This window comes from Prionailurus bengalensis, chromosome D4, assembly GCF_016509475.1.
Source record: "Prionailurus bengalensis isolate Pbe53 chromosome D4, Fcat_Pben_1.1_paternal_pri, whole genome shotgun sequence".
Taxonomy (NCBI): domain Eukaryota; kingdom Metazoa; phylum Chordata; class Mammalia; order Carnivora; family Felidae; genus Prionailurus; species Prionailurus bengalensis.
The window spans coordinates 86565003-86578366 of NC_057359.1; the positions used below are offsets into that span (position 1 = coordinate 86565003).

Genomic DNA, 13364 nt, shown 5'->3' on the forward strand with positions numbered 1-13364 from the left:
TAAAACCTGAGTTTTTAAAACATGTTTTTTTTCTCCAGTGTAGGCCATGTTCATGAGAGCAAACGTTGCAAATTCAACAAAGCGTAAAGAACAAATAAATACCTCTCTCAATCCCACTTCCCAGCCGTAACCACTATTAACACGTTGTTAGGTTTCCCTTTCCTTTGTACATAGATGCTTTCAAGCAGATCTTGTAACTTCTTCAAAGACAGTGACCAGATTACTTTACGGGATGTCACTGAATCCGATTCGGCCCCCGGACAGGAGGGAAAACAGAGGTGATGCAAGAAGACTGGAGATGGCCGGGGTTGCCCGTCACCCTGACTCCCACGTCCGGGTTTGGAATCTTTACCCCAGACCCTGCCGCCTTTTGGGCTCTCTCATCAGGGCCCCATGGGATTCGCCAGGCAGGGCCCCGGTGAGTAACGTCAGAATGAAAAGGAGAAGCGGGGCTGCTGGGGCAGGGAGGGGAGCCCGGCCCACAGAGACGGACGGCAGGGGCCTCCGCCCAGGTTGGAGGTAACACACTCACGAAGGCCAGGTTGAGTGGGATTCCTGGGGCCTGGAGCCGCAGGAGCACGTTCTTGTTCGCGCTGAGGACCAGGAGCACCTCTCGGGGCCACGTGCCATTTTGCGTGGACTTCTGGACTTTCAGCTCCAGCTCTGACACCTCCTAGGGTGGGGGCAGAAGAGGGACACGCGCAGCAGTCAGGCTTGCTCAGCCTGTGGCCAAGACTCACTGTCAGCTTCCCCTCCCCTCGCCCTGCCCCACCGGGCCGCCCCTGTCTCCCAGCGCCCAGAGCCGCGCCCGGCCTTCGGGAGATGCTCGGGTAACATTTGCTGAGTGAACGAAGGCGATTAGTCTCATCAAATCCAAAGAGATTTTTTAAAAGGCAATAAGCCCGAACTGTATCCAGTAGATCAAAGGTGGTTGTTTCTATTGAGCACCTGCTGTGTACCAGGCCTGCAAGCATCTGTGTGACTTAGGCAGCGCCCTGTGCCCCTTCTCTGTTCCTAGGCAGCAATGTTGAGGCACCCGCCCCTTCCCAGCCTGCGGTGTTCCTGTTTGCCTTACTATCTTGAAGCACTAAAATGCCCGTATTTTTGTGGCTGGAGCGCCATCCTTTTGCTAGAAGACGAGGAAGTTGAAATCATTTGTCTTGAGAGGTACCCACTGCATGAAAAGTCTTAATCTCCCGTGGTGTATGCAGTTAGAATGCTTTCGTAACCACAACCGCATCCACAACAACAACAACGCTTAACACTTACGTGGTGCTTACTACGTGCCAGGCCTGTGCTAAGTGTTTTGCATACGGACTGATCTACCCACAACCTCAAGAGGTAGGCAGCATTGTTCTCCCTTAATAGATGAGGAAATGCACAGAGAGGTAAAGTCACTTGCCCAGGATCACACAGCACTAAATACGGAGCTAGGATACGCACTTGGACAGGCCTCGCCTCTCACTGTATGGCCCCACATTTTTCTGTACCTCCTTATTCCCAAGAAGAAAAAGGACACGGCGATCCCCAAGGCAAAGCTTCTATTGAAAGACCAGCACCCTCAGCCCTGCCCAAAGACTTTCTGAGCCGGTGAACAGGTGGCTGCTGAAACCGAGGCGGGGACGTGCCTCAGGGGCCCCACCAAGGACTCACGAGGACAAAGACGGATGGAAACACTTCACTGGAAAATGAGTTCCAGCCGCTCTCCAAAGCGGGCAGTCTCTACACGGAGATAAAACCTAACCCCTTAAACCTCCTCATACTTCTCAAAAGGGAGAGCGGTATTTCAAGATGAAGACATCAGTGGAAAGTTTTAGATTTCACTTCCAATTATCTCCTGGCCCTTTCCCCAGCTGATGTCACAGAGCCAGAGAGCGCGCTGCAGCCACTGGAAAAATCTGCCCAGAAGTATTTCCGTCAGTCAATAATGACACCATAGTCACTCTTTGTTTGTGACTTTGCTCTTTAAAACAAAAGAGCGAACGATGTGATTTCATTTTCAACGTTTCACAAGTAGCTCTTCCATTTTAGTGAGCTACTGAGGTTGGCTATCTTTGAATCACGACTTTTGTGCGAATTTATACAGCAATATATATTTCTAATTTATATTTTATAAGATCACATTTTTGATCTGTGTTTTATAGTTGATTTATTGAGAGAGAGAGAGAGAGAGCGCGCGCAGGGGAGGGGCGGAGAGAGAGGGAGAGAGAGAGAATCCCAAGCAGACTCCACGCTGTCCTCACAGAGCCCCATGAGGGGCTTGGACTTGTGAGATCGGACTTGAACCGTGAGATCATGACCTGAGCGGAAACCAAGAGTCAGATGCTTCGCCGAATGAGCCACCCAGGCACCCCTCGTTTAATTAGCGTTTTCTAAAGGGTTTATAACATTTTGGTTTTTGAAATATCTTTTAAAATCAATTTCGTAAAATATTTATGCACCCTAGGGGTGCCTGGCTTAGTGGAGAATGGGACTCTTGATCTCAGGGCTGCGAATTCAAGCCTCACTTTGGATGTGGAGATTACTTAAATAAAACTTTAAAAAAAATAGGTATACATTCTAAACACCTTAAAAGTTAAACGCTGGGTTTAATAGATTTGGGGAAACTATGAAATACAAATCTAAATGTCAGAACTGACATTTTGTTCCGGGATTGTGATCTCTATCTGAAATTGTTGTTTAATTAATTAATTTAAAAATTGAAGCATAGGGGCGCCTGGGTGGATCAGTCGGTTGAGCGGCCGACTTTGGCTCAGGTCATGATGTTGCGGTCCGTGAGTTCGAGCCCTGCGTCGGGCTCTGTGCTGACAGCTCGGAGCCTGGAACCTGTTTCGGATTCTGTGTCTTCCTCTCTCTGACCCTCCCCCGTTCATGCTCTGTCTCTGTCTCAAAAATAAATAAACGTTAAAAAAATTAAAAAAAAATAAAAAAAAGAAGAAGAAAAAAAAAATTAAAAAATAAATAAAAATTGAAGTATAATTAGCAGACTACTTGAAATTAACCGGAGCAAAGGGAGACCCACCTCCGCGGTACAGCCGACCTGCCAGAATCTTTGAGAACGGACCTGCCCTCGCCTCCTTACCCTGAATGCGTGTGCAATCACATCTGTTTGCACAGCTCTGTGTGGCTACTGAACGCCGTTCAACTGTACCCTCTAAACGGGCAAACTTGACCTAGACGAAACGGTTGACAAAGCAACTGACTATCGGTAATTTCACATGGTTCAACTTAACCTGTGCCTGGCCCTGTACTGAGCAGGCGACATGTGCTCTTGTGAAGCAGAATCGGGTATTTATTCTCCCATTTTACGGGTACAACACCACTGTCTAGCCCCATCTGTCTGTCCTCACCCGAGGGAGTGACCTTTGGGGCCACACACAGCGAAGAGATGGGCCCCGTGATTTGGAGACGCTCATCCGCAGGGATGAGATCTGTCCTCTGCCCCTTGCCGGGCATCCACGGCCCGAGCGCGCGGCAGACGACAGAAAAGCTGGGAGGGCACCCTCGGAGCTGGCAGGAAAGAGCCCTGGGAACCCTCATTCTTGCCGCTGCTTGGCAACTGTACCTGCTCCCCTGTACCTCAGTCTCCCCACTTGGTAGGACGGGGTTGGGAACAAATACCAGGTAGGGTTCTGGATAAAGGAAGTGAAAAAAGAGAAGTGGAGGTCAGCGTCGGGTCACGCCAAGGGTGAGGGCATGAAGAGACTGACACTTCGGGACATTTGTCACGACACACTCAGCTCTCCACCCACCACTCAGTTACCACCACGTCCCTCCTTGTACGGTTGGGGACTGAGACACAAAGAAGGGGAGCCACGGGCCAGGGCCACACGGCAAGTGAGCGGCGTGGAAACTCAGGGAGGCGGGAAGGCTGGGCTCCCTGGGGTCTCGGAGCTCCCGGACCTGGCCGAAGTCAGCTGGTTCCCAGAAAAAACCGATTGGGTTTCCACAGCAAACATTTCCATCCCGTGGCCCTGACTCATCCCTGCAGTCCCTCATACGCACACGGACTTCCCTCTTCCTTCCCAGCCCAGAGCCCAGAGGCAAAGGAAAGGGGTCTGCCTTGCCCCCCACCTCCAGGTTCCCCGCCTTCTGAATGACATCCTGGGAATTCGGGGGAGCCTCGTGGAAGTGGGGCAGGCCGGCCAGCCCCTCACTCCCAGCCCCGAACCGGGCCAACCCCCGCCCCTTCCCCGAGTGGGTGGGCGGGAGACCGAGTTTCTATTTTTGTGCCAGTGTCCCACAGATGCCATTGTTGGCCCAGCGGTTGGTGGCGGGAAGGGGGGATTTCGGTGAGGAGGCCCTGAACACTAGTAGCCACTTATAGAAAGTTGCTTCCAGCAATTCTTCTAGGAGTGGAGCCTTGGGGCTGCCTGCAGCCCCCACCCTCCTAGGGCCAGACTGGAGCCGGCCAGATTGGAGCCAGCCGTCCCTCTGTCCAGCCCAGCAGACTCAGATGATACGTACAAGCGGGCTGGTCGGGGAAGGGGGGGGTCAAAGCCAGACTGGTCTGATTTCAAATGCGGGCTCCGTCGTTCACCTGTGACCCTGGGCAGTCACTCTTCTTCTCTGGGGCTCGATTTCCCGATCTGGAAAATCGGCTGAACGATACGCCCGCTTCACAGACTGGTTGCGGGTTCAGTGAGATTCTGCTTCCAGAGTGTGCTGGCCAGTGCCTAGCTAAATACACAGCAGCGGATGGCTTTCATTACCTGCCTTTTCCTCCTGGCCCGCCCATCCCGAGTGCCATGGGTTGGGGCTGGGGAGGTTGGCATTAGAGGTGGGCGGCAGTTAGCTGGAATTGCCTTAGCTACGTCTCACTGTGGCATCCCCTCTCTGGGCCTCGCTCTTCCCCTCTGTGTAGTGGGGAGTGGGGCTCAGCGATGTTCTAGTATTGTGTGGCCGCTGGATTTCATCCTGCCATCTTGGGTGGGGGCGGGCGGCCCAGTGTTTGGCATCCCAGGAGTCATAGTCTCTAGCCAGGTGGACACAGAGTGGGTTTCCAGACCCCCCCCCCCACCCCGCCCCAGGAGAGACCTACTACTTTCCGACGCTGAGGGCCCCTGGTCAGCCTATGTTCTCCCCACCTCCCCAGTTTCATTTGCCAATCTGAGAGGCCAGTGCTGGGCCCAGCCTGGGGCTTCTGGGCCCTTGAAGGGGCACAACTCTCTCCTCCAGGAGCTTGGCGAACACCCCTAAACAACCAGAGATGGACAGCAAGTGGCACCACGAACCCCTTGGGATGGTCAGTCAACAAATGTTCACGTGCATGTATATTTCTCCTTCCTTCTTTCCATTATCCATCCACACACCCATCCATCCATCCATCCATCCATCCATCCATCCATCCATCCTTCCATCCATCCATCCATCCAACATTTACTTCCAGTCTGACCCTGAACTTGACACTGGGGACACAGCAGTGAGAAAGCAGACTATCCCCACTCAGCCCGTTTGGCTGCTGCCCATTCTGTGCCTTTCCACCAAACGTGCCCCTAATATCTGTAAGGCCTGGGTTACGACTACAAATGGCAGCCCCTGGCTTCCAGCCTGCCCTCCTTTCTTTTTACCTCCTTCTCTTCACGAGTACGGACGTGGGCAACGCAGCCCGAATGCCCAAGCTCTGCCATGGCCACCCCCTACACACAGCCACTGCGCCCATCCTTTAGGTCTGGAGGGGCTTCTATAAGTCACGCAGTGCCCCCGCTGGAGGGTGGGACGGGAAAGAGCCCCATGCAGCCTCAGGAGGGGGCTCAGCACACACAGGGCAGGGAATTCTGGAGTCCGGGTACCCAGAGCACGGACTCGGGGGACGGGTACAGGCTCCACGTCCCTTTGACCTGCAGCTACCCTGTCCCGGGGGAGGAGCACAACTGGAAGAGGGCCAGAGAAGAGCCATCAATTGTGGGGCCTGAACAGGGGTCCCCATTGCCCGAGCCTGAGAGTGACACTGCCCTCCACGGCCCTTCACAGCCTCTCAGGATGGTAGCCCAGGGCCCCTCCCACTCTCATTCTCTCTCTCTCCCTGCCTGAGCAGCCTTGCCTGCCCCTCTGGTCAGGAATGAGTCAGTGCAAGAGCCCAGCAGGTTCCGTCTGCTTGGGGGTGGGTGGGGTGTCTTTGGCCACGGGTTTGCCCAGAAGTAGGGTGAATCAGCGGCTGCCCCAGCTCTGCCTGGCTGCCTGGGGTTTGTTAGGAGGACAGATCGGTGCAGTCGGTCTGACGGGAATCGCTGAGACACCAGGCCGGTTTCCTGTCTCCGCGGGTCAGGATGTGACCCCGGGCCCCCTCCCGGAATCCAGGCTCCGGCCTGCCCTTCGGGGACCCGGTGAGATAGAGCCCCTGCCCAGTGGCCCCCTTGTCTGTCTGCCGCAGACCTCTCTTCCCCGAGCCGCTTGGCTCCCTCAGCTCACCGGCTGTCCACCCGCAGGAAGTCTGAGGATTCAGACGCTGCGCAGGGGTGGACGGGACAGCCGTTTCGGCGTGCCAGGGTTTGAAGAAGGCGGCCACAGGTCGGGAGGGCTTGGGCTGGTTGCTGAGATAGCCGCCCCCCCGCCAACCCCCCCGCCAGCTCATGTTTCTGGCCTCTAGGCCTTTGCTCCTGTGGGGCCCTCTGCCTGCAATGCCCTTCACCCCCCTCTCTGTCTGGCTAGACGCCAGGAGCCTTTCACTAATGCCCCTTTCCCTCCACAGCCCCGCGTGCCCCTCTTTGCCGATCCCATCACTCAACACCCGGGGTGCTGATGCCCACCTCTGCCTCTCCTGGCTTGGGATTGGCTCGATGGCAGGGGTCACGTCTGCTTTCTCTCTGCACCATCAATGCCCAACGCTGGCTGGGCACAGAGCAGGCACCTGTCGATGGCTGGTTGTCGGGCGGTGGGGAGGGGGGGCTATCAAGGACCCGATCCCTGGGGGCCTCCCCAGGGAGAAAGGGGCCTTCTGGGTCACAGCATGGGGTCCGGTGGGATTCACCGCCCCTACCTCAGCCACCCGGGAGCAATAACCTTTGGGGATCAAATTAGTTGACTGACGGGACGATATTCTGGAAACCATAGCATACCCGGCAAGATTTTTACAGGTGAGACACGGAGGCCAGAGAGGAGACATTATAACAACAAGCAGTGCTACTGGGCAGGCCTGCACTCAATATTTGCCTGCCCCACCCCACTGGATTCTCACCGCCCCCGGAGTTGCTGTTATGGGCCCCGTATTTCCCGTGGAAAACCAAGGCCTTAGAGAGGTAGCCCAAGGCCGTGCTGCCCTGAGCTGTGAAGCCGAAGTTCAATCTGAAGACTGGTTCCAGAACCTGCGTGCTTCACTGTTGCGTCAAGGTCACACAGCAGTGCGTGCATTCATTCATTCATTCATTCATTCAATCATTCATTCACTCAGCAGTTATTTGGTATCTGTCAGGCCCTGGGCCAGATCCTGACACTCTGTGATTCTTCAGTGAGTCCCTGAGCCCAAGAAATATGTGTGAGGGGCTCCTGGGTGGTTCAGTCAGTTAAGCATCTGACTTTTGGTTTTGACTCAGGTCACGATCTCACAGTTCGTGAGTTCGAGCCCCACGTCGGGCTCTGTGCTGACAGCGTGGAGCCTGCTTGGGATTCTGTCTCTCTCTCTCTCTCTCTCTCTCTCTCTCTCTCAAAAAGAAAGACACAAACATGTAAGAAATAGGTGTGTGTGTTGGAGAGTGAGGAGAAGGGGCCCCCTCTGCAGGCCAGGCACCGTGTGGGGTGCTGGTCAGTGGCATCCAAGGCTGGAGTGCCAGTCTCCTGAGCCCCAGCTGTCTCCACCACCCCCTCAGACAGACATGCCTGGCAGTCTTGGGGCTTGCAGCGTGGCTTCTCGGATTAAAAGCCAGACGCCCCAGGGACTGAGTTTTCTGGAAGAGGCAGAGGGTGATGGGAGATTCTGTTGCCGTGAGCTCTAGGACGGCACGAGTGACCCTGGCATTCTACCGTACCACTAAAAACCCTCCGATGACTGTCACTGCCCACGGGATAAAGACCAAACTCCTTAATATGGTGACAGGGCCTTTTCACCCCCGCCCCCAACCCTGCCCCAAATGTGGACAGCAAGCTCCCGCCACGGCGAACCACATTTGGACCCTAACCACGGTCCTTACCTGCCTGTGCATTCACTCTGTGCTCTGCTCTTCCCTAACGCCTCCTTTGCTCCATGAGCTCCTGACCATCCTTCGTGTTGTTGCTTCCTCCAGGAAGCCCTGCCTAATCCCACAGCAGTTGGAGTATCCCTGTCCTGCTCTGCCCTCCCCAAGAAAGCACCGATCATCCGGATCCTGGCTGACTGTCTACACATCTGTTTCCCATTGACCCGGGCACTTGGCAGGGGACTTTTCTCTGACTCTGGCCCCTCGTTGAAAGATTAGGGTTGGGGGAGCCCAGTCACCCGGAGGAGGTACAGAGACCTGATCATCAGAACAAACAAAACAAACTTCTAGAGGGCAATCTTATTTTCCATATCATCACCAAACTTGAAAAAAATTACAATGGCTACGAAAACCCTATAACATGTGCTTGGCGCTATCTTGGCTTGGGGATTATCGAGGCCCGCAGTCCCGGTGGCAGGCAGGGCGGTGGGGAGCAGGCCCCCCCCGATATTGGTGGTCTGGGCACCCTCTTATCACCACACAAATGCAGGGCAACTTAACAGTTTCAGGGGCAGCTTGGCCACAAGTTCACTGAGCTGACACCACTAAATCGCTTTCAGGACCTGAGGCCACATCAGCCAGGTGTGGCTACCGGCCCAGGCAGGCCAGATGCCCACTGAACACACACCCAACTGGGGAGCCAGGTGACAGACAGCCTAGCGTGGGGGCTCCCAGAATCTAGTGTGAACTGTGGCCTGGGGCATGTTGCTTTGCCTCTCCAGGCCTGTTTCCTCCTCTGAAACGTGGGGGTAATAACAGACTGTGACAGATGGGCCCTTGGGAGGCTTAACACACATAAGATGTTGAACTCAGGTCCTGGCTCTTAGTAGGTCTCTAACAGTACCTAGCACACAGGAAGCCTCACACAGACTCTGGCACAGAATTTAGTGCATAATAAGCATTCGGTCGGTGTGTTATTATCATTAGGAGGGACTTAAGCTAACGCTGGACCTCAGGAGGGGTCTCAGGAGGGACGCTGGTCTCCAAGGTGGCATCACCCGCCGTCCAATCTCTGTGGGCTGCCTGGCCAGGTCATAGATGTTCAATGAGGGACATTCCAGGGAGGGGGATTTGGACTCCACGGAGGGAAAGCCCTTCTCAAAGCCCAAGCTGCCCGGAGGGGAGCTCAGTCCACCGAGAAGCGTCAAGATCCTCACCGTTGCAGGTGCACAGGGGGTGGCTCACCTGGTTCGTCTCACTGCTCACGTGGTTCTTCTCCACTCAGTGGCCAAACCCCCCTTCCCACCTGGGTCTTGTGGCATCCAGCAGACCTCTGTGATGCTGGCCCCAGAAATGTCATCCCTTACCGACCCTGTGAGAGGCCCACGTGTCCCTCCTGGCAGGGGCCCTGGTGAGGATGTGACCCACTGCTCCAGGGACAGCCGCAAGGAAGGCCCCCCTCATCCCCTTGGCCCCGGGCCTTTCTCTGGGGCCCCACCCAGCCCTGCCAGCAGGCGCTTACCCTTGAGGACTCCAGGAAGAGAATGTGGACTTGAAGGGTAGCGTTGGGGACCTGAGCCACACAGCCCTCAGGAACCCGACTCGTGACGTATGTCACCTCGGCATCCACAGGCTGTAGGTCACAATGGACAGTTTCTGCAAGACCTGTTGGGGAAGCACAGCCAGAGAGAGCCCCAGATAAGAATAAGGTGGTGACAATGTTCCCACTCTCTGAATGCCTATTGGGTGCTTGGCACCGGCTGAGGGCTTTATTACCTTCTCACAGCTACCCTACGAGGTGATATCATTATATCCATTCCACAGATGGAGAAACTGAGGCTCAGGAAGGAAAAGTCTCTTGCCTGAGCTCACAGTGCTACTGGGGGTTGGGTTGACGGAGAAAATGCAGGATGCCCAGTTAAAGTTGACTAAAAAATGATTAATTTTTAGAAGTATAAGCATATCCTAAATATAATAAAATGGGACACATATCACTATTTTTTTAATGTTTATTTATCTATTTTCGAGACAGAGAGTGAGTAGGGGAGGGTCAGAGAGAGAGAGGGAGACAGAATCCCAAGCAGGCTCTGCGCTGTCAGCACAGAGCCCGATACAGGGCTTGAACTCACGAACCATGATCATGCCCTGAGCCGAAATCAAGACTTGGACGCTTAACCGACTGAGCCGCCCAGGCACCCCGGGACATATTTACACTAAAATTTTTTTCATTGTTTACCTGAAATTCAAATTTCACTGAGCCTCCTATATGTTCATTTGCTACCTCAGGCGACCCTTGCTATGCGGAAGGGCTCACGCATGCACGCACGCAAGCCTCCGGGCTGGCTCGCTCCAAAGGGAGACATACGAGGCCCGAGATCAGGAGAGGAAAACCTTCCCTCCCGTGCCTCGAGGGGGCTGGGAAGAACGAGGCAAGGAGGGTTGAGAGTCTCCTGGCCCCGAGGGACAGAGGGAGCCAGAAGGGCGGCCCAGGTTCAGAGGGCGGCCCTGGGAAGTAGGCCTGGGCCGCGGAGCCTGCCGCTGGGCCGCCCGGAAACGCAGGTCCTGAGGGAAGGGAATGGAATTTCACCCTGACCCAGCAGAGGAGGAAGAGGAAATGAGGCCCCTACACCTCGTCCTAAGGAATGTGCCGGGGAAGGGGGGGCTCCGGAGGAGGGAAGGAGGACAGAGAAGGGGAGACTGTTTGGAAGTTTGTGTCTCCATCTTGTCGCGCTCACTTCCTGTTTTCTTGGAGATCAAAGATGGGCGCGGAGGGACTGGCCGCACGTCCAGCCGTCGCCAGCTCAGAGGAGGGGGGCTAGGGAGGCTTCTTCCGAATCCCAGGCTATTGGACCGTCTTTGTCTAAGCCAGCCTTGCTGGGCTCAGGACCCCCAGGGGGAAGAGAAGGACTCAAGATGGCCGTCCCTGGTCACGGCAATACCATCCACCGGCAGCACGTTGAGAAGGAGAAGTTCAGGACGAGGACGTTTGGCTGCTATGGGGGCCCCACCTTATACGTCCTTGCCCTGGCCCTGTCCTGCGTGCAAGAATCAGAATGCAAGCGTCTTATGACATTTTGATTGAAGGCAGGGTCCCTGGAGCCAGGCCGACCTGGGTTTGAATCTCCGGCCCGGGCTTACTGGCTATGTGGCTTCGGTAACGATTTCACCGCTTTGGACCTCATTTTCCTTGTCTGTGGAACGATAATTAGAACCCACATAACCCGTAGAGGTTATGAGACAGGGCATGTGGCATTTCTTTTGGTTACAGTTATTTGAGTGACTTCCGTCACTGGAGAAGAACGAACTGCATGAGGAGGTTGGGGTGAGGTGGAAAGGGCAGTCTGCAGGTGAGGGACCTCTGACAGGGAGGTCACTGGTGCCTCAGGCCAGCAGACCCCCTCTCCCCAGCAGATGGGAGGGCTGACCCCACCTCCTGCTGTCCCACCCCCTGGTGGCCCACTAGGCCCCTCAGTGCCCCTCAGCGCTCTCTCTCCCACTGCCTATCAGCAAACACAGACTTGGTCCAAACCCTTCCTATACAGATGGGAAGACTGAGGCCCGGAGAGGCAGGACGTGAGCAGATCACACGGCACATGGCTAGCCAGGCTGGGCCTTGGACCCACCTCTCCCCACAGTGACCTGGGGTCTGGCCTGCAGATTAACGCGGTGCCTTCCTCCTTTCCTTGGGACTTTCCCTGCCCCCTCCCCAGACTTCCAGGAACCCCAGTTCCTCCTGGATTGCCGGGCCACCCGGGGCCACCTCCTCCATGCCGTCAGCGGGAGAGGCCACAGGCCTGGCCATTATGTAATGATCAGATAACGGGCCAGGCTGGGAGATCAGATAAGAGGTCCATTTATTTTGGGGCCTTTTCGAATCCTGGCTCCCCCACCCCGCAGACGAGAATGGGGAGACAGGCGGGAGTATGACGCCCGGGCCTGTCTCCCGGAGCCGGAGGCGGGCCCAGACAGAGCTGAAAACAATCCCCTGGCACCAAGGGAAACGCCAGGGCCTCCCGGGACCCGGCTTGGAGGAGGCGCCACTAGGGGCCTGGGTGACCCGGCCTGAGCGAGAGACCCAGGAGCCACTTTCCCACCTCTGTCCCCTTCCTCCTCCGCCCCACCCATGAGCATAGAGCCACCTCGGCGCTTTCCAGATGGCCACCCCGGCACCTTGAAAGGCCACAGAGAATAATAATGGTCGAGAAAAGCAACTCCAGAGTCAGACAGCCTGGGTCAGACCCCAGCCCTACCCCTTAAAAAAGATGGTCACCTTGAGCGAAGGCCTAACTTCTCTGAGCCTCGGTTTCCCCGGTTGCAAAACAGCTTTCATCGTGCTTACTGAGAGCCAGGAACCATTCCGAGGCTGCCCAGGAGTTCATTCGTTGGATCCTTGCAGCAGGCCTACAGGTGGGTACCGTTATTGTAACCACAGGACGCATGGGGAGATGAGATCCGCAAGGTGCAAGAGTTTGCCCGAGGTGGCCCAGCTATTAAGTGTCAGAGCCCTGTGTTTGTACCCCAGGCGATCCGGCTCGTGCACTCGGCACCCACTTCCCAGCCGTGTGAAGAGCCTGGTGCCCCGTAAGCACTCTGAACACACTACCTGTGATTATTTCATAATACTGGGGCAGAGCCTTGTTGACAGGCTTTTCCTCTTCCTCAGTCACCCATCCACCCTTTGCCCCTTTCAGGGTCCAATTACAGCCTCACACATTCCCCAGCTTCCAGCCCAGCCACCCCCCAGTGACGCCCCAACGCCCCCTTCTCCCTTCTCCAGCCTCTCCCGTGGCTCAACGCCCTCAGGGTCAAGTCCACACTCCACAACCTACCACGGAATTGACAAGGGCAGGGATGGGATACATGCCAACGTTCAGGTCCCGATTCTGCCAGCTCCCAGCTCCCTTTCCGTGCCTCAGTGTTACTATCTTCACAACGGAGATGACGGTAATCACGACACCCTCCTCATCCACTTGCTGAGAAAGTTGGTCAGAGGACGCCTGCCCGCTAAGCGGGCTCCTGATGCGCGGGGTTGCTCAAGACCGGGCAACTGCTCTCATGATTATTTATGCCCACTGGGGAGACGTGAGCTTTTTGTCCAAATACACCTCATTCCCTGCATCTGCCGTGCTCTTTCCCAGACCAAGGGTCTTCCCTTACTTGACCTCTTGGTCGACTTCTGTTCAACTCTCAGAGCCCTTTTGTGACGGGACCGATCCAGTTACACTCTCGCTGGATGGGTCAGTGTAAGGCCAG

At 55.6% G+C, this 13364-nt stretch overlaps 1 protein-coding gene across 1 annotated transcript in view; it reads right to left on the reverse strand.

Annotated features, from left to right (window-relative positions):
* Positions 1–13364, reverse strand: part of ENG (endoglin) — a 31706-nt gene that overhangs the window by 12882 nt on the left and 5460 nt on the right. The window contains exons 2-3 of the mRNA XM_043565941.1: positions 9634–9776; positions 533–673 (exon numbers count right to left, since the gene is read on the reverse strand). Coding sequence (XP_043421876.1) covers positions 533–673; positions 9634–9776 — 284 coding nt within the window. The remainder of the gene's footprint in view (positions 1–532; positions 674–9633; positions 9777–13364) is intronic.